At 43.9% G+C, this 21622-nt stretch overlaps 1 protein-coding gene across 4 annotated transcripts in view; it reads right to left on the reverse strand.

Moving 5' to 3' along the window:
• Nucleotides 1-21622, reverse strand: part of PDZD2 (PDZ domain containing 2) — a 279185-nt gene that overhangs the window by 176806 nt on the left and 80757 nt on the right. The window contains exon 1 of one of the 4 annotated variants that reach the window (XM_030331887.1): nt 13268-13502. The exons of 2 other annotated variants lie outside the window; for them this stretch is intronic. In XM_030331887.1, the coding sequence (XP_030187747.1) occupies nt 13268-13287 (20 nt within the window). In that variant the 5' untranslated portion in view covers nt 13288-13502. Of the gene's footprint in view, nt 1-12920; nt 12977-13267; nt 13503-21622 lie in introns of those variants that run through there. One more of the 4 variants, XM_030331895.1, reaches the window with a different exon arrangement.

The raw sequence follows: 21622 nt of genomic DNA on the forward strand, positions 1-21622 counted from the left end.
TATCTCTCCTTCCCATTCTGTTTCTCTGGAGAACCTTGACTAATACCCAACATTGCAAGTTTGGGGGCAACCTTGCTTTTTCAGCAACTGAAATGGTCCCCAATTTCTGTAACATTTTTTAAAGGGGAGAAAAGCATGCTTTGGGGGAGGGATGGAACTATGATAACACCAGTTAACAGCAACATATTGAAATTAAATACATCTTGTGTTTACTTTCTAGGAAAATGTATCTCAAGAGAAGACAAAGTTCTTTGTAAGGTGGCTTCTTGTTGGAAATGTTGTTTATTTCTGAGTGGAAATTTCCCTATTGGCCTGTGATTGCTTGTTGGCCTGAGGCTCTGTGGGGAGGACCCACATCCATACTCTCATGTGGTGGATGAAAAAGGGCCAGAGGAGTGAGGTCTGTTCTTCCTGTGCCTGTGATTTTTCCTGAGGGGAACTTTCCTTGTTTATTTCACCAAAACCACAAGTTGACAGGCTGCCCAAGACTGACTGCTCTATAGACTACTTCTCCACGGACGGGCTCTCAGCTCTGCTCACATGGTCATCTATAGTGTTAAGTGCTCTAGCTTTCTACAAAAGTCCACACTCCTCTTCATCTGCTCAATGCACCTCCAAATGCCACATGTCTAGACAGAAGGACCCTTAAGTAGAAGTTATACCCCTTTCCCAGTTTAGATCCCTTACTGATTTTAAAGAAGATACTAAAATTTGAGCCATTTTAATATTTTGCATTTCTGTTCACTTTATTTTATGTTGGTTTGGCATTTGCAAACCAAGAGAGTTCAAGTAAAAACAAGAATAAAGTTATTGAGGGGCGTCTGGGTGGCACAGTCAGTTAAGTGACTGGCTCCTGATGTGGGCTCAGGTCACGATCTCATGGTGAGTTCGAGCCCTACGTCGGGCTCTCTGTTGACAGCTTGGAGTCTGCTTGGGATTCTCTCTCCCCCCTTTATCTCTGCCCCTCCCCTGCTCATGTTCTGTCTCTCTCAAAACAAATGAACTTAAAAAAAATCAAGTTATTGAAACAATGATTCAAGAGGACAAAACAATATATTACAAATATACTTCTTGACATCAGTTAGCATTTCCTATTACAGGTGAGCAAGACATCTCAGCTAAATAAGGTGACTCAAACATAAGTGATCCCCTACTGTCCCAATCAGAAGACAGTTTAAAAAAATGGGGGGGGGGTATTTGTTAGACAAATGTAAGTGACGTAAATGAAAAAAATCTCTATCATTAGATGTAAACATTCCAAGATATTAAAAATGTAACATTTAAAATATTTACCTTAAGCTATTTAATGATGTGTAATGCACATAATTGTATATGCATAAATATATATGTAAATATTACATAATCATACAAGTCAGTGCTAATTTAGAAATATTTCTGGTTTCCTTACACTTTATTTTTTTTTTATTTTTTTTTTCCTTACACTTTAGAAAAACATTTATCCAAAGTCTTCAGTGGCACTGGCACTTTTACACCTTCCTATGAGCATGGCTACATTTTGAGTCTCTTCCACTATCCCCTTCGTGTGATGCGATCTGGAGAAGGTTCTTAACTTGTTCCATTTTTAAATGATCTTTAAAAGTCTTGTTTACAAAGAAATCCAACACTTGTTATTGTGAGGTCAGATGCCCAAAAATATTACTAGATTTTTTAAACTTTTTTTTTTTTAAATATGACTTCCTCTGTTGACCTGTATAAGCATCTAAAACCAGCACTGACAAAGGTCATTTCAGGCTGTGTGTTCCCTCAACAATATTTTGATGTTCAAAATATAATAACTGTGAGATCTTCCCATAGCATGAGACAGTTTGTGGGCTTAAATTTAAGGCAGCTCCCTCATTTCTGATCATAACTCTTTGAGGGGCAAAGGAACCATGTCTTCCATTTGGGCATACGAGGCAAATCGTGTAACTTCATTTTCCGTATTTCCTCACATCTGCCTTTGCTCCTCAGCAGCCAGCCATGGCAACACAGTACAGAATCCTAAGTGGACTTTCTCAGGGCGGAACTGGGGGATTCCAGGGTAATCCAAAATGCTAGGTCTAGAGGATCCAGAATCAGGTGCCTCTCCCACAGGCAGATGGGCGCTGCCACACAAGCAAGCCTGGGAGGGCTATGCTTTCTGTCTTTTCTTTCTTCTTTTAAAAATGGTTTATGCAGTTGTGATGTGATAATTTTCAGGGTGACAGGAGACTAGCTACAATGGGGAGACTCCTGGGCAGCTGTGTGGCCCTGAGTCCCCCCAGATCCCATCACTGCCCTCCAAAGGGGGTGAGACCTGCCCTCTCTCTGTCCTCAGATGCTCCAGCAGCAAGACTGTGAGCTCAGTTCTAGCACTGCTAAAGGGCCTTACCAAAGGCAAAGAAAGCCAGAGATGGCTATATGTAAGCAAAGGGGAGAACTTTCTGGACCATTCTAGAGAAGGGCCTGAATACCTCGAGAGCTTCACTGAGCCCCTGCCTAGGACCTATTTCAGTGACCAAAGCGGAAAAGAACAATGGACAACACTCCAAGCTGTAAAGATGCTAACTGCGGCCCTTAAATTTCAGTTGGAGGGATGGGAGGAGGAGAAAAGAGGATAATGATGACGAATACACACAACAGTGTGATTATTGTGAGTATAAGAAATAATATTCAGTCTTTGTTCCCTGTTCCTGGCACAGAGCTTCTAAAACCCTTGTAATTCCTTATATAAGAGCCCCAGGGGCATTTTTCCTCAGAGTATTTAGTTCCTGAAATAGCTCCAGAGCAATAAAGGTGAACTAGGTGTCTTTTGTTATTCATAACAAGCCCCTTTCAACCACATCTGAGTTTAGGATAATGTGGTGACTTCTGGAAAGTCCTTAAGGACGGGGGCTGGTTACCAGGGGACCCAGACTCAGATTAGAGGGTAGGGACCTTCAATCCCACCTCTCCTCCAGGGAGGGGAGAGGGGCTGGAGATTTTCAACCACCAACGATTTAATCAAGCATGTCTATGTAACAAAGCCTCCACAAAAAAACAAGAGGATGGGGTTCAGAGAGCTTCTGAGCCCCTTCCCCCATGTATCTTCCATCTGACTGCTCCTGGGTTTTATCCTTTTGTAATAAGCCAGTAATCTAATCGTAAACTGTTTCCCTGAGTTTTGTGAGCTGCTCTAGCAAATTCATCAAACCCAATTAATTAACACTAATGACTAACGGGAGGGGTCATGGGAACCTATTTATAGCCAGCTGGTCAGACTTTGGACCCTCAGTTGGCATCTGGACTATTGTGGGGAGGGGAAGGGTACGATCTCGTGGGACTGAGCCCTTAAAATGTGGAGTCTGACACTCTCTCCAGGTAGACAGTGTCTGAACTCAGTTGAATTGGAGGACACCCAGCTAGGGTCCCAGAATTGTTTGGTTTGAGGAAACCTTTATACACACACACACACACACACACACACACATTTGGTGACCAGAAGTGAAGTAGTATTCAGAGAGTATTGTGTGTAACATCAATGAAAACAATAAATAGAGTTTTTCTTTACAACAGGGACAGTGAGTCATGAAAGAGAGGAAAACCTGAGCGGTAGAAACTGAGGAAGTGTTGCTGGAATTTGGCTGGATTCAGAAAGCTACCTCCAGGGCAGCTGACCAAGTCTACATCCTGGCCGTAGACTTGAGTGGGTTATATCCTCAAGTAACACACAGACCGCACACTTTTGGAAGCTTGACAGTTATAACACGAGAGATGGGGGATTTGTCTTGTTCTCCTTGGGATTTTCTCCATTAAGAAAAGGGACCTTTCACCTAGGCCTCATTTGAGGACTAAGGAAATGGCTCAGGGAAGTTAACAGCTGACAGACAACAAAGCATGCCCAGAAAACAGGAGCCGCAAAACCCAGCTCCAGGGACCCAGGAGCTCAATTTCATTAAAGGGTTATGTGCCCGACACAGTGATGAACACTCTACGTGCAATACCTCAGCTGTCACCACTAACTAGAGGGAGTGGCACACCTTATTCCCACTTTACAGTTGAGAAAACCAACGCAGAGAAGCTAGTTAACTCTCCCCAGCGTCACTCAGCGCAAAAGTGGGCCAGCTGGGTTTGGAACGTCACTATGTCACTGACAAGGTTTATTTGGGGAGACAGAGTTAAAAATGTGATAGATCACTTTATACTAGCTACATAATTCTGAGTAGGTCACAGCCCTACTGAGCCTTAGTTTCCAAATCTACAAAATGGACTTAACACTTATCTGGGCGTGAGATTCTTTAGTTAAAGCCCGGCTAATAGCAGGGGTCAGTAAAGACACTGTTCTGCCTTTTCCTCCCTTAATCTTGAACCCAAGGCTTACAGGTGAAGGCAAACAACTTATCAGCTTCACACACCCATCTTCCCCACCTCCCTGCTGACCTGCATATGTGAAAGAAGGTAAGGTAGGGAGGACGGGACATTAATTACATTCATCTTATCACACACGGGTGATGCCAATCTTGGCCAATCTGCTTTATTTCTGTTAAGGCTTTTTCTTGTCCATCTTAAACCAGCTTTAAGGTGAGTATAACAGAGCCAAAGTTTTTGATTTTGTAGGAATACCTGTACTCTGGTCCTTGCGTTAAGTGGACTCATAAAGGGCCATCATCACAGGAACAGAGCCAAACAGCAAACCACAGAATGGTTCTGTGAGCAGCCGGGGCCTTACAGATCGCATCTTCTACAGATGAGGCCTGCGACTCTGGCTCTGGGAGCTGCCGAGCACATAACTCACTCCCAACCCAATCCCAACACCTCATACACTCACATAAAACGTTGCTCCAGAGTTTACAGTTGGTGAAGGGAGATATCCAAGAGTGGTGATGGGTTGGTCCAAATATTCCCCCAGCTGTCTACACGTGGGGCTGATGTTGGAGCCTGGGTTAGAATCCTCTGTCTGCATCCTATTAGGGCCTTTTTATGAAGCCCAGAGCATGACTATCTGGCTTGCATTTTTCATACAGAGGGAAGCAATAAGGGGCAGCAGACAGGCTTTCTAAAGGACACCTTGTAGAGGTTTGTTTCACCAGAAAGCACCCAGGAGATGAGCAGGCAGTGTGACAGGAGGGAGATGGGGAAGGGAGCGGACGCTGGGAGGTGGGGCACCAAGTTCCAGTCATCCATACGACTTACTATCTGTGCTCCACAACAAGGCACAGACCCACTCAGCCTGAGCTGCACCTTAGAATGATAAATCCAGGTTAGGAAAGCTCTGATTCCTTCTAGCTTGGAAATTCTATTTCAGTTCCTAATGAAACCCCTTTATGACTCTTCATGAACTCTGAGGAGACCATATGAAGGCATGCCTAGCATAATGTGTTGCCTATAAACCGGCACGTGGCATTTTTGTTTACTGCATAAACGAATGAACCAAAGCTGGTAAGGATACAAACAAAGATTAAAACAATCAATGGTCACAGATACACTCACATACATACCACATATGTACACGTACTCCTATGTTCCTCTACTTCGAGTTGCCAATTGTTTGTGACCTCTGTATGTAAAAAACGTACTAGGCGTTGCAGGAAGAAAGAGGAATAATTCACGCCCCTGCCTCACTCCCCAGGACTAGTAATCAAGCAGAAAAGACAAAACAGACACAAGGGTGAAAGGGCAACTCTCGGACAGGACAATTCAAATTCAGACACACTCATGTAAATGTAACTGGCATTTTAGAGCCTGAGAGGACAAGATTGTGTAGGAGAAACAGAGGACCATACATATCATGAGGTCACCCAGCAGGAATGAGAAAGCACACTCAAAAGGGTTGAACAAGAGAGAATTTTATGTAGGGACTATTTAGAGAGATGTGGGCAGGATGAAGCACCCGGGGGCCAGCAATGAACAAGCTGGAAAACCGTTATCACCTTTAGGTCTGAAGGGCAAACGGGAGGAAACAGTGCAAACTGGAGCCTTGAAAGTGAGCTGCCCATCAAGAGCTGGAACAAATTAGCCATCATCAGAACCTTTGCAAGGCTGAGGGCTCTGTGACAAGGGGGATAAATACCCCAACACTGTCTCCTCCGGCCTTCTGATCCCCTGCCCGTGCCTCCCATTGGCTGAAGCCAACCAGACACAAGGCAAGGGAGTCCAGATGTTGTCGTTTATAGCACTAAACCTCTTGGTGCACAGGAAGGCAGATGACGAATTGGAGGTAAGGGGTGCACAACATGTGTGTGCACACACTTCTAAATTACACACACATGTATATACATTTGAAACATATTTGGAACAAGTGTATCTTTGACGTTTCAAAAAAATGACTTGTACAAAAAGGTTTCACCATAAGATTAATCTAAATTTAAACATCAAGGTCATCTGAGGTGTACCTCAGATATAATTTATATAAACAAACTTCTTCAACTGCAAATAGCTTGTACATAATGCTCATATTGTTTGACACACGGTGTGTTTGTTTACATAGGGCCTAACAAGTGAAACTGTTAAGAAGATAGCCCATTAACCAGACAAAACTGTCTCATAAGTTTTCCTTAATCTTCTATCCCTACCAGCCCAATTTTGAAAGATAAAAAAACAAACTCCAAAGTTTGCACACACATTTTTCCATTTATATTTTCTATCAGTTGGCAATTAAAACAAGAATCCCAGAGGTCAGCCAAAAGTCTTAAATAACAAATGAAGGAGTCAGATATATTATCTCAGGACTCAAAAGTGCAAAATGACATGTTATGAGAAACCACCTGGAAAACAGCACTTGGCAGGCGACATTTCAGGGATCCGCATTTCTTATAGCAATTCCCTGCCAACTAACGTTTAACTTCTAACAGGGACCTTCAGAAAAGGTTCCAGAAGTATGAAAGCCTCTATAACACCATTTACTATTATGCGCAGTTCTGTTGATGGCAATGGGAATCTGGAACAAGATGAGGATTAGGATCGTTCCTAAGGGTGGCAGAAGATGGGAAAAGTAATGTGTGAGGGAGGGAGGAGAGTTAAAAAAAAAAAAAAAAAATGTCTCCTGGTCATCTCCCAATTAGTGACCACATACCTGGGATTTCTCAGGACAGTCCCAGTCTCAGATATTCTAGCCCATGTTACTACTATGTCTAACCCTGGGGAAATAGTTATACAAATTATGGTCCTTTGACTCGATGGGCAAATACACTGCCATTAAAATTAATGAGTCTGTAATGACATGAAAAATCCTGTTTATTCATTCATGGTAATGTCTGAATCCCTATTGCACACTACAGATGGTGAAAGGGTGTTTGGGCTATAATGATGAATTATACATTGCACAAAGCATACATGTTATATAGCATGGAATGGCCTCCAGTACCAGACTGCCAACATTTGAATCTCTCTGCTTCAGCACCGAAAAGCTGGACAACCTTGAACAATCTCCCTAACTAAGGGGTGCCTCAAGTGATCTCTGTTGTAAACAGGATAATAATGGCATCTTCTTCATAAGATCATTTTTGAGGATTAGGTTACCGCATACATATAAAGTTTATTATAGTGCCAGGCAAGTAGTAAGTGTTCAATGAATCTTATCTGTATTACAATATGAAGTTCATCCTTACAGTCTTCGTTTAGTAAAAGATACAAACAGGACAATGATGGTATAATGCTAAGTCCAATCAGGGGCTTCTCTTTAGGCTAACATCACACTGGGAATGGAAGACATTAGGAGGGCTTCCTACTCTTACAATAGAGACGGTGTGCCATTGCCACTTGAGTCAGATTGGGGAAAACAGGTACTACCTTCTCCTGCATTCAGTCTTCCTGACAACACTGAGCACTTTCAGAATTTATTTCTTCTCCAAAGCTTCCCAAAGTCTGGGATTCCCCAAAATACAAAGGATGGAAGACAGAGGAAACAACACCAAGTGTGCAGGCAAGACTTGGCCAGCCTCCACAACCACAACAGTGAATGAAAACTAGTGTTTGGCTTCTCATGGGCTGCAATGTATGAGGTCTCATCATTGCTTTGTCATTTTAAGAACAGTCTGCCCTTCTGTGACAGCCCCAGAATGTTCTCTCGCTGGGATCAGCTAACAATCTCCAAAGCAAGGAATCCTCTTTTCCCCACCAAATGTCTCCCCAGTTATTCCTTCTTTTGAAGCTTGAAGAGAGAATAAAATTAATTTCATCTGCCCAGAAAATAGAATCGAGAGGAATCCTATTTGGAGCCAGAATGAGGAATCAGCTTAGAACTTCAGTAAGGTAAGCCCACCGTCTGCCTTAACACTCTTAGGAATGAGACCACACATAAAAAATGTCTTCCTGTATCAAAGTCTGGCAGCAAACGATACCAAACCCTGATTCAAAGTGGCTTGAAGAAGGAGGAAATTAATCATTCTCACAGGATGGGACCTGCAAGAGAAAGCCTAGTGCTTCTTGAGGACACTCTGGGATCTGCTGTCTCCTGTGTGTTGGCTTCCTCCTAAGAATGGAGACAAGATGCCTAAGAATGGAGCAACGTATCCAGGAAGCAAAGGGGTCATTTGTTCGTGGCCTTTTCTCAGTAATGAGCAAACCTTCCCTAGAAGCACCACAAGGGACATTCCCTCACACCCCATCACCCAGATTTGAATCACAGACTCTTTCCTCCACTTGTCTCTGAATGTGGAATGGAGGTACCACAACCAGAATGTGCTAATCATCTCAGAAAATGGATGCTTCCAAATCCACATGACCACTAAGCCACTCAGTGGGCCTCTGGTGAGGACCAAAGAAGGAAAGGAACATGAATATACTTCAAAAAAAGTTAACATGCTGTGCAGTTATTCCCACAGATAGAACTGTGGTAAGCCATCACATCAAACATGCTCAAAAATGCCTTCTGTTAGATACTCCACACATACGAAGAAGCATGGTTAATAGCACGAGGGAGAAGATGCTAATGTATCTAGTATAATGTATCACCTTCAGTAGAGGGGGATAAATACAGAAAGAACTGCAGGGAGGGTTCCAAGACAAAGTTGGGGCATGAGGCAAAGAGACGCACTCCCGAGTAAACATGATGGATTGAAATGAGAGTAAAGTGATTTTTTTTTAAAGCATGGGGAGAGGGATTCGCTAAACTCTTCAAGAGAACTGAAGCAGCAATGGTTGCAACGAATTTTGGAAGCTGGGAAGTGGCCCGTCCGGTAGTAACTGACTTCGCAGACAGGGCAGAAAGCACAGAAGCAGGCAGGGATTCATGCCACAGAGCTGCAGAGAGTCTCTGGAATTGGGGTCACCAGACAAGGGTCCCAAAGGTAGGAACGCTTGCTAAGAGTCTGTGCCTGAAGCGGTCAGACCCCTGTAATCTCCTCAGCCCTAGCTCCCTTGTGACTGCCTACATTCTGTGTCATGTTTGCTCTGCTAAATCAGAGCAACTCTGGACTCAGAGACACAACAGGTAGCTAATGGAAGGGGTGCCGCTTTAAAAACGGGGGAACAAGACAAAGTCTCCGTACCAAATATCGGACTCCTGGTCTCCCTCCCAAATCTGGCTCACTGAATGCCGCCACCAACCTATTCCCCTCACCTGATTCCTTCCACCTGATTTCTTTTCACCTGATTAGTTTCCTCTGAGAGGAACGACCTTCCAGACCTTCCACCGGAGGGAGTCCTCCAATGAAACTGTTTAGCAAGATAATCCTCCAGCAGAGGTGCTCAGGGCCAGATGCACATTCGGATCACCTGGGGAGCTTCTAATAATCACTACTACCCGGGCCCCAGGCAAGATCCTATGTCATTCAGTCATTTGGCAAATAGGAATGGAAAGTTTACCGTGTGCCAGGCTTTGTTACAGATTCCAGAACACTGTTCTAGGTGTCTTTCTTTGTAAGAAGGAACTATTCATTCCTGGGTGTAAGCCCCATCCACACATGCAGACTTTCCAGTTAGCTTTTAAGTGATCAGTTCAGGACCAGACATTAGAGGAAAGTTTTTAACATGCATGAAATTTAAAAACAAAAACAAAACAAAAACTAGGAGGAAATCTGAGGGGGGAAAATGTGCAGGGAACAGAGGAACGCTTCAAAGAAGCTGTCATTGAGATCTGCAGAGAGTTGGAAAGCTTTTCATCTGTGAAATGAGAACAGGAGGTTATAAAAAGAATATTTCAGAGATTTTTTAAAGAGCTCTTGGAAATTAGAAATTTGATGGCATACATAAAAATTCAGTATACGGGTTGGAAGATAAAAGGAGGAAATTTCCCAGGAAGTAGAATTTTTTTTTAAGAGAGAGACAATATAAGAGGAAAAAGTAAAATAATTAGAAATTCAATCCATGAGGATCCCCTTCCAACTTAATAGATCTTCCAAAAGAGGAGAGAAATGATTTTTTTTTTTTAATTCCAGAAAACTGTTCAGAACCGAAGGACATGAGTTTCCAGACTGAGGTGTCTTGAAAGCCAAGTAAAATGGATGGGGGAAAAAAAAAACTCACAGCAAGATATGTTATAAAGAAATTTCATTACAGACAGAGGACATTATAAAGAACAAGGAGAAAACCCTAAAAACTTTGAGAGGGAAATAATTACATTCAAAGCATCAGGAATTAGGATGACAGACATCTCAATGCCAATCCTGAACCTGGAAGAGCAATGTTTTCTGAATTCTGAGGGAAAAGGATTTCCAACCTAGAGTTCATACCTCATCACACATGCAGTCAAACTTGGAAGATCTTAAAAAACTGATTTCCCATGTACTCTTTTTTAGGAACTTCTGGAAGATGTGTCTTACCAGAAAGAGAACAGAAACAAAGAAAGAGGAAGATGTGGATCTAGAACCCAGGGGATGCCACATGGGAAAGAGGCAGTATGAGTCCCCGGTAGAATGAAGAAAGATTTCCAGGATGATGGGTGTAGAGCAGGCCTCAAGAGCAGCAAATCCACAGTGGGGAAGGAGGCCCAAGGGCCGGTGAGGGAGAGTACCAGGTTGAGCCGTGGGTACCTGCAATGTTTGAAAATACATACAAAGAGTCGAAAGTGGTTGTTTTGGGGGCACACGAGTTGAGATTGGTGAAGGGTGGGGCAAGTGACTGCTGCTTCTAGAAATATCGGACTTAGAAAATTATATGTATGTATAGTTTTGATTCAGGAAAAAAGGGAAACTTGGAATCAGATTCCAGAATGAGAACCCAAACACAGATCAGGAAAGGTTCCCCACCCAGGAGAACCCACTTCCAGAAGGCAGCAAAGGTACTTGGTGAAACCTTTGGGAAACAGAAGAGATGACGAAGGAGGCAGGGCTGAGCTCTTGGCAGAGCAGATGAGAAGAGAACTTAATGTCCCAGGAAAGAGGCCAGAATGGGGTCACTATTTCCCTTCAAGGAAACAATTCCTAAGTGTGACCTGCCTGGATCTACAGAGGAGATTAGCAGGAACGGAGGATTAAAGGGGACTGTACATGCTAAGCACAGTGTCAGGCAATTTGTGGCAGCAAGACGGCAAGCAGAAAGGCCGTTTCTGGAAGCTTTGCAGCTCTTTATGAAGTCTTCCTTTCCCACTGGATTAGGGTATGTCCTCAGACAATTCTACCCAGTCATGTAGGCTCACAGACCCTAAGGGTGAAAGAGCGTGAGCAAGCCTGAAATCCCGAGTCCACATGGGTTTCCCCACTTTGCCTGGTACATCTGATTTCCAGTTTTGTGTGTAGCCCACTCTGAGAACCCTTTTCGTGTAGAACCGGACAAAGCTGTCCTTTCCCAAGGTCCACCCTACACCAGTGGGTCCTGTGGCTGCACCCTAAAGACAAAGCATTTGACTAGAGATCCTGAAAACAATTGGGGTAAGTCCTGTTAACTTTGTTAATATTTCAGCTAAAGAAAGGGTATAGGTTAGTGAGTGTTACATGGCCAGATTAACATTGGAGGTAGAAAGATCCCCCTTGTACCTCATTTTTCACTTCATCTGCAAGGGCAAAACAGTCTAGGCATGTAAAGTTTGAAAATACTATTTATTTCATGTGTATTTGAAGATGTTTAGGTCATGCCTTTTATGATAGTATTTACAGAGTTTATGTCATGCCCCTTATGATATCAAACTCAGCCTGACCTATTTATATGAAAAGTGTTTATTGTTTACCTTCACAGAAGCTTTTCTCCCAGAAATGGTTCCCAGGATGACAGCTGTAGTTATCTCCTTCTTACCCCCCTTTCACAGACAAGACTGACTTAATTTCACCCCTAGTATTTATAAACTATCTATTAGGGAATAACAACATGATAGAAAAGGTCATTCTCTTTCCAAACATCTTTCATCTTTAAAATCTTAAAGTGTCTGTGGACACTAAATCAAAATATTCTGTGAATCAATGGTGGGGGAGTTGTCCAAGCAGGCTGTTTAGTAGTTTGGGGCAAAGATCTGTCCCCAAAGGATGTCATGGCTCCCTGAAGGCTTAAAAAAAAAAAAAAAAAAAAGTTCCCACTGGTGGAAGACAAGACGCATCTTTTCTCTGCCTCCGATTCCCTCCCGGACTAGCCAAAGCGAGGAGCTTGGGATAAGGGCAATGTCACAGATGCCCAGGTTGCTGGAACACGCCCCAAACACACAAACACACTTCATGGGCTTCAACAGCACCTCTTATCCGAGGTGTCTGACAGAACCGTGGCTCTGGAGCCCCTACAGCCTTGTCCCTGGTGCGTTCCCGGCCCCCTCCCCTCCGCCTATCACACACACTCCGGGCGCCTCCTTCCGTCGAGTAATTGACAAACCAGCTCCAAGTCGGTTTCTCCTCCCAAGGAACACAAACCATCTCTAAACACGCCAATCCCCCAGGTCAAAAACAAGACGCCCAAGTGATCTGCGAGATGAGTTAGTTGGCTGCGGCGTTTCTCCGAGGCTGGAGCTAAATTTCTACATTTGTGGATTCAGCCTGGATCCGCACCCCCAACCCGATGGGGAGGGGAAGCCCGAGCTTTCTGTTTGCTAAGCATATTCCTACCTCCAGTTCTGCAGTCACCTCGGGGGTCTCGTCTCCCGCCGCCGGCGTGCGCGTCGCGAGCAGCTGGCCGCGCTAATCCCGCGCGCCGGGGCCCCGCTCGCCCGCCCGCGAGCCGCAGCTTAATCACCTGCCGCCGCCCGCTGCGCGCCGGAGGGGGGCGCTCAGCGCGGGCTCCCCGCCCGGGACGCCGCCCCCCTGCGCGCCTCCGCGCCTTCCTTCTGGAGCTGGTGCCTCTCGGTCCGCTCCATGTCCGTGGGAGGACCCCTCCTCCCGCCCGCAGCCCCGGCTGGGAGGTTATGAAAAGACTGTAATGGGATCCCGGCTCGGCCCGTCACTCCCCTGCTCACTTGTCAAAACTCCACAGCATTCCAGAACCCCTTCCCCGCTCACTCCCTCGCGGGGAAGAGGAAGCCGCCCGCGGGAGGGTTTCACGGACTTTGCGGTTGCTCGCGCAGACACCTTTGTTTACATCAAGTGCCGGGTGGGGGAGGGGGGCTTCCCGCCGTCCCCGGGAGCAGGTTCGGAGCAGCAAACGCCCTTCTCAGACACCCTCGCCCGGTCAAAAGTTCTCCCTCTCTCCGAGAAGCTCCACCTCCCCGACACCAGTTCATTTCATAACCGCTCCGTTTCATAACCAGCAGCAGCGTGGGTTCTTACAGGGGGTGGGTGGGGGAGCCCCAAACCAGAATCGCAACCATCGCACCGGGCAGCGTGTCAAGAAACTTTTCAGAAACCTCCAGTCAGAGCCTTGCTGCCGCAGGAACCCAATTTACCACCGCTGAATTACAATCACCGGTGACTGCACAACTTAAGCATTTCCTTTATACCTTCTCCCGCTCCCGCGCCCCTCCCGTCGTCTGCGGGGTTCAGTCAACAAGTCATTCCCCGGAGAGGCAAGGATGGGCTTGGGCGGCTCAGCCATCTCCAGCTGCAAACTGATGAGGAAGCCCGCCCCACGAGGCTGAATTGTTTACATCACACCCACCGAGGGCTTCCTGTCTCTAATTAATGGGAATACAAATAAGACAGGAAAAGACTGTTTGCTTTTCTTAAAGCGGGGTGGGGGGGGGTTCTCCGGGAGAGGGGGAGTCACCCCACATTTCATTGCATAAAGAGGTTTTTTAAGACTTCAATTGTATTTTATTCCATTTTCCCACCTTTAACACTTGTTGAAAAGTAAAAGCATCGCTGTGCCAAACCTCAAACCATGAAGGAACTTCTCACAGCACATTTTCACCTGGCTTCACAAAGGGATCCGATTGAAGCTCCCAGAGGGGGCGAGAGGTATGGCGACCACCTGTGGTTGAATGGCACCCATCTAGGCACAAACGGAAGACCTGCGCCCCCTGGGACTTGAGAACACCCATCCCACTCCCTGGGGTTCATACCAGAATCTTGCCCCAAACTTAGGTCTCTCAGCTATGGTTCTCTTCCTGGGTATCCAGCAGCCACTTAAAATAAATTAGCTTTGTGAGGTATAGATCTGGTGGAATTCGAAGCAATTAATTGTAAAGGAAGAGGCAAAAGAAGGCTCCTGTTCCCAATACTATTACTGTTACTGGAATGGGTAATTAGGGCCCGAGAGGGGCCAAGCCATGTCAAGGCCAGGCTGGTAATCTGCCTTCTGTCTGAAGCAGCCCACAGAGAACACTGGTAACTAATCACCATAATCACTAGTCCTGGAATTACCCCCAGTTGCTTCATTCAGGTTGGCACAACAGCAAACCTGGAGACAGGCAGGACTGCCAGGTGCTGGCGTTCCTGTGAAAGCACTACAAGGAAACAGAATCCCAGGATAAAGTGCGTCTCTAGGAGGTGTGGGTCTCGCAACTGACAACGATGTGTGGAGTTTAGGAGAACACTATAGGTGTCCAGTGAGAACAAGCTTTGCATGCATCAAGATCCTACAGTTCCTGGGTCAAAGCAAATGAGGCTTGTGATTTTAGGAAAAGCTAAGAACTCTTCCAGTGTCTGGCTTACAAATATTATAAGGTCTCGGTGAATGTTGGCTCCTCACCCCCCTCCCATTTCCCTCTCTTCTGCTTAGGGGTGGTAGTCCTAGTAGATTCATTAGCATACATCTCAGTATCTGGTAAGTTTTATGGGAATTAGGTTCAAATGGCATGATTTTCTAACAATTTCAGAAGCGATCCTTTCTTCCTTTCAGATTGCTTTCTCCACTGACAGTTTCTTTTTTTAAATTTTTTTATTAAATTAACAAAAATTTTAATGTTTATTCATTTTTTAGAGAGAGAGAGAGAGAGAAAGAGACAAAGTGTGAGCGGGGCGGGGGCAGACAGCAAGAGAGACACAGAATCTGAAGCAGGCTCCAGGGTCTGAGCTGTCAGCACACAGCCTGGTGCAGGGCTCGAACCCATGAACCATGAGATCGTGACCTGAATTGAAATTGGACGCTTAACCCACTGAGCCACCCAGGGGCCCCTCCACTGACAGTTTCTTAGTGCTTTACTTCTAACTTTCTCTGCTCCTTCATTCAATCTGGTATATAATTTATGATGTGCAAATCAATGCTGTTTAAACTAAATCCAGGATTTTAAGTTTAGTACAAATAAATATTCTCCCTTCCCCCACAAACTTTGTTGTCTAAACTCAGTTTAGGGTGTGTATATGCCAGGAATTAAAATTTGACATCTGTTTAATAACTTAATTTCAGGAAAGCTTTGGAATGCATATGACATTCTCATCAGCATGCCAGAAAGATATGATGTGCTCAGTCTTTTCCCTCACCGGTTTCACTGCAGACTGGAAAAGAGATCAATGGTTCAGTAAACAAAGGGGTGCTTTAAAAGTGGCCTCCAATTTTACCCTGGGTCTGGTTTAAATAATACTTACGATTGCTATGTGTACACCAGAGTCTACAAGTAATATTAATTTGAGCAGAAACTGCTGATATGTTAAGAGAATCTAAAGTGTCTTCAACACATAAAGGAAATGGTTCATTAAAAAGAGTTTAGAGTTCAGCAGGATGGCTGATTACAAAGTAGTGTCCTGAGGGGTGATGATCAAAATGACAGGCACAAATGGGAGTTAATATCTAGATTTGAGAAAAACAAAGACGCGAGGATCACAGCAGACCATGCATTTAATATGAATTCTGCGTATTGTACTGATAAGAAATAGGCAACACAGTACTGGGGCAAGTTCACACTGGCGGGAGGTTGACGTGAAAGAGAAATGCCTCTCCTCATTCCTTCCTCCCCCATAATGAAGAATTTGGCAGCTGATAGACTCTTATTAGGGTGATATGTCCAGTGTGAGGCCCCTCATTTTAAGGGAGATGGGGAGACACTGGAAAGGTTCCAAAGGAGAACCAAAATGATTAAAGAGACAGAAAATAGAACCTTTGAGGGAAGGTTAAAGGATTTGCAATTGTTTAGTCTAGAGTAAAAAAGTGCCTAAAGGCAAACTTAACAGTCATCTCCCATTTGAAGGGTTATTATAAAGAGGATACCGACCAGCTGTTCTTCATCTCCACAGGAGACAGAAGAGGTAAGAGGCACAAATTCAACATTAAAATTTGGGTCAGACATGAAGGAGGCTTGCTTGACGCTAATGGTAACTGACATGACACTGACATCACTGTGCAGTCTTTACCTATCAAACTCCATCTTAAGTGATAGTCTTAGTCTGTTCAGGCAGGAGCCAGTCTAGAGAACTCCTTTCATTCCCTTCTAGGGCTAAAGTGGTCCTCTTGACTCGTGGAATGTGGGAGCAAAGGTCCTGAGTGTCCATGCTCTACAAGGCCCACAAAAATATAAGGCTCCCTGCAAACATATGCTCACATCTCATTGGATCCTTGTTTATTGGAATGGGTATGTCTAAGAATCTGTCCAACTCCAGGGGCACCTGGGTGACTCGGTGGATTAAGCATCCAACTCTTGGTTTCAGCTTAAGTCATGATCTCGCAGTTCATGAGTCCGAGCCCCGCATCAGGCTTCTCACTGACAGTGCGAAGCTTGCTTGGGATTCTCCCTCTCACCCTCTCTCCCTGCCTCTCCCCTGCTTGTGCGCTCTCTCTCTCCCTCTCAAAATAAATAAACTTAAGAAAAAAAGAATATGTCCACCTCCAAACACTGAATAGATGATAAGTATATTTTATAGACTTGCTACCCTATAGTGTTTCTCTGTATAGGCAACATTGCTTTTTGGTTAGTGGGCACACAAATATTAGTTGATGGTGATGTTAAAGATAATAATAGCTATGCATTATTAAGCTCTTACTATAATTAGGTTGGCACCGTGCTAGCAACTTTATGTAGATTATCTCTCTTTTCTCTCTTTTTTTTTTTTTTTTTTGCAGGAGCCCTGTGAAGTGGGAATAATTATTAGGCTTATTCTAACACAAGGAAACTGAGTGACAATGGGGTTAAGTAGCAAAGCTAGTAAATGTTGGAGTTCCCAATTCAAACTCATTTAGTTTGACTCAAAAGGGTGTGCTTACCCATTAACCACTGCTTTCGATCATTAAGTATTTTTAGCTCTTGGGAGGGAGGAAACATTGCAAAGAGGAGCATTTATGCTTGTTGGCCCAAACTGATGAAAAAACAAGACTTCTATAGGTTTATAACACCTAAGGAATGCAATTTTTTCCCAGGTTAGCAGAGGAAAGAACTGGTTTTGCCTTCTGGTCAGAAGCATATCTTTCTGTCTGTCACAAAGCTGAAGAATCCAATCAAGGTTTAACTCTGTTTTATTATTTAGAAACTATAAGCTATTCATCTATAACCTAACCTTCCATATAGTAAGTCTTCTGTGACTGTTGAATGAATGAATATAAATGCATTATGACAGGGATGCTGAGCTGAATTGAGTTTTTCCAACGTGCTGGTGATCAGACTCTGGTGGGTCATTTGTATGAGCTTCTTATCAGAGGCCCCTTAAGAGTCTTAAAATGCAACTCACTGGCTCAGTCAGTTAAGCATCAGACTCTTGGTTTCAGCTCAGGTCATGATCTCATGGTTTGTGGGTTTGAGCCCCACATCAGGCTCCATGCTGACAATGCCGGGCATGCTTGGGATTCTCTCTCTCTGCCCCTCCCCAGCTTGCTCTATCTCAAAATAAATAAACTTAAAAAAATTACAACTGTTTCCTTTAATTCAACATCTGTGAGAAAGCATATGGATGGGTCACGTACTTTTCCAATGTAAACTACTTTTAGATTGAGAAAAGATTTTTAATGGGGTTTATTGAGTGCTGTTGTATATCAACAATAGATGATTTGTGAGTGAAACAAACATCAAAATGATTTTCAGAAAGGCAAAACGAACCACACACATATAAAATATTAATAGCCTTGATCCAAATTACTACAAAAGACAGATATTTTCCCATTAGGACAATTTATCCTGAGTCTATAAACAGAGAGGGGCATAATTATCCATGTGTTTGCTAAGAGATCTAAACCTTATGTAGCTATAAAAAGCTGGAGAGAGGAAGAGAGAGGAAATTCCCAGGAGAAGATCCCCAACCACATCCAGGGCCGTCAGATCTCCATAAATACAAGGCCCAGCAGTGGCACCAACTGAAGCATGAGAAGAAACCTCAAGATTTTAACACAAACCACAGAAATAACTTTGAATTGTCTTAAAACTAAACAATGACAATTCTATCCAATAAACTTACAGCTGACACATGGGCAGAGTGGTGACTTCCTGGTGTTCCAGATGTAGTTAATGGAAACATAATACCCAGATTCAGTAAATGTTGACTGAATGTAAAGAGTGAATGACTGTCTGAACAGATGCCCAGTCTTCCTCTTTCCCCCTTTATTTTTTATTATTTTTTTAAGCTTGTTTATTTATTTTGAGAGAGAAAGAGCACGCGAACAGAGCAGGGGCAGAGAGAGAGAGGGAGAGAAAGAATCCCAAGAAGGCTCTGCAATGTCAGCCCTGACCTGACACAGGGCTCGATCTCACAAACCGTGAGATCACGACCCAAGCCTAAACAGTCAGACACTTAACCTACCGAGCCACCCAGGCACCCCTAACTCTTTCCCCCTTTAAATCTCTGTTGGAAAGATGTCTCTGAAGCTTCAAGCCCAAAGTCCCTACAGAGGTGTAGAACCATTTGACACTGGTACTCTGGGAACAGTTGATGGAACCAGAGATGGTTTCTAACTCAAAGATACCAATTTGTAATTTTGCCATAAACACAGGAAGGGGAATGGCAATACCTGTGGATCCTGATTCAAAAACTCCTGTTATTTACGATATGGATTCTGAGCTATTTGAAGTCCAACAGAATCAAGCACTAGGTGGCCAGCACCTACTGAGCACTTACTGGAGGCTGGGTTTTGTTCTAAGCCCCTTACATATCGACTCATTAAATCCTTATTACAACTTAAAAATATGTACTATTATTTTCAACTCATCCTACAGGCAGTGAAACTGGGCTAAAAGATTACTTCATTATCTCATGGTCACACAACTAATATGTAGAGGAGACAGAACTCAAACCAATTCCATCTGGACCCAGTGCTATGTTCTTAACTGCTCCCCAACGATACCTGTCAAGTCCTACCTCCTGCCACTCCTCCACACAAAATCACTATTCCAGTCAAAGTGTTCATCCACAGATATTCAAAGAACATTCTAATCTCTGCAGGATGTGTTCCCTGACCTCCCTAGCCTACTGTTACCTCTCTCTTCTGAGTGCTCACATCACTTATTCTCCAATAACTGCAAACATATAATTTATCTGGTTCATATCACATCTCTCCAACTAGATCTTAAGTTCCTTTCGGGGTAGGACAGTGTGTTGTATGGAAGTCTGGAGATAGTCTGTAGAAAGGTCTAGATTTAAAGCCCAAATCCCATAATTATTACCCATGGGACCCTGAGTAAATCATTTAGCTTTTCTTACTCTCATATTCAAACCATATTCCTCAAGGGCTTATTGGGGAGGAAAGATTAAATTAAAAAATGTATGTGAAGTGTCTAGGATGATTCTCAACCACTGGCTACTTTGCCCCCCAAGGGCAATGTCTGAGAATATTTTTGATAGTCATAACTGGGGAGGGGTGCTACTGGCATCTAGTGGGTAGAGGCCACTGATGCTGCTAAACATTCTACAAAGTATAGGACAGGCCCCTACAACAAAGGACTATCCAGTCAAAAACATCAGTAGTAGTAGTGCTGAGGTTGAGAAACCTGCTATTAATAAATTTAAATTTTTATTAAAAATATAAGTTTCCATTTTCCTCCCTTTCCTTATTTTTTATAGTACTCTGCTTATGGTAGGTATTCAGTAAATCTTTGTTGAGTAAACCTATTTATAAATGGGTAAGTGAATGTATGAATCCTAAGATATTTTACTAGTAAACACTTGACTTGAGGGTGTGATCTAGCCATGGCAGGAGTTGGGTGGGAGTTAATTAACCTAGAACAGAACTTTCCAATATCCAAGCACAATGAAAGGAATTCTGAAGTAAATCCAATTTAATACCAGGGCACTGTGCCCAATGAAAGTGGTGTCAAAGTTGGTCCCAGGAGAGCTGAAGAACTTAGACAAAGGCCAGCCCCCCCTTTTTTTCTAATGTTTTTAAATGTTTATTTACGTTTGAGACAGAGAGAGAGAGAGACAGAGTATGAGTGGGGGAGGGACCAAGGGAGAGGGAGCCACAGAATCTGAAGCAGGCTCCAGGCTCTGAGCTGTCAGCATGGAGCCCAATGCGGGGCTTGAACCCACAAACTGTGAGATCGTGACCTGAGCCAAAGTTGGACGCTTAACCAACGGAGCCACCCAAGCGCCCCAAGGCTAGCTCCCTGTTATTGGTGCTTCCCAAGTGACTTGCTATCACCCTGCAAATGCCCCTTCATCTGTTTCTAATCCCTACTCCAAAGGATAATATAGCAAAAGAGCCAGAAGACTATGGGAATATTTGTTCAATCTCTCATCCCTCGTCCCCCACTCTCCTCTGCGACAACCACACACAACCTGGAGCCCGATCAAATGAACTCTCATCCAGACCGTGGATTGAAGGGCACCTGGGTGGCTCAGTCGGTTAAGCCTCCACTTCAGCTCAAGTCATGATCTCCTGGTTGGTGTGTTTGAGCCCCACTTGGGGCTCTGTGCTGACAGCTTGGAGCCTGGAGCTTATTTCAGATTCTGTGTCTCCCTGTCTCTCTGCCCTTCTCCCGCTCACACTCTGTCTCTCTGTCTCTCTCTCTCAAAAATTAATAAACATTAAAAAAAAAAAAAAAAAAGACCGTGGATTGAAAAACATGGTGGAAGCAAAAAGAACATGCTTTACTTGAAGTCATTATTTTAAGTCATGAAGCCTTCAATAAACAGGCTCAGTAAGATCAGTTCCAAGAAGTAGAAATCCAAGAATAAAAGCCTATATTCCTGGATAGAGCATAAATCATATTAACAAAAACCAGAAATGAGACAGAGGGAGGGGGAGTAGAAGAGGAATGAAGGGAAGGGAAAGGAAAGGAATGGAAGAGAGAGGAAATAATTCCTTCCGTGTTCCATTCTCCAGACTTGGTGGCAACATTTGCTTGTATTCCATCTTTTGCAGTCAGAACACATAAATGATTTTCGTGTAGTTGTATATGAGAAAAGTTATAACGTTAGTCTAAGCATCTCTGGGATGCTGAACTAAATTACCTGCCTAGAACTGTGAGAAAAAGATAGGTGTTTTCTTTCCTCAGGCCCCTGAACACATTTAAACTGGGATT

The sequence above is a fragment of the Lynx canadensis genome, chromosome A1 (assembly GCF_007474595.2).
Source record: "Lynx canadensis isolate LIC74 chromosome A1, mLynCan4.pri.v2, whole genome shotgun sequence".
Taxonomy (NCBI): Eukaryota; Metazoa; Chordata; class Mammalia; order Carnivora; family Felidae; genus Lynx; species Lynx canadensis.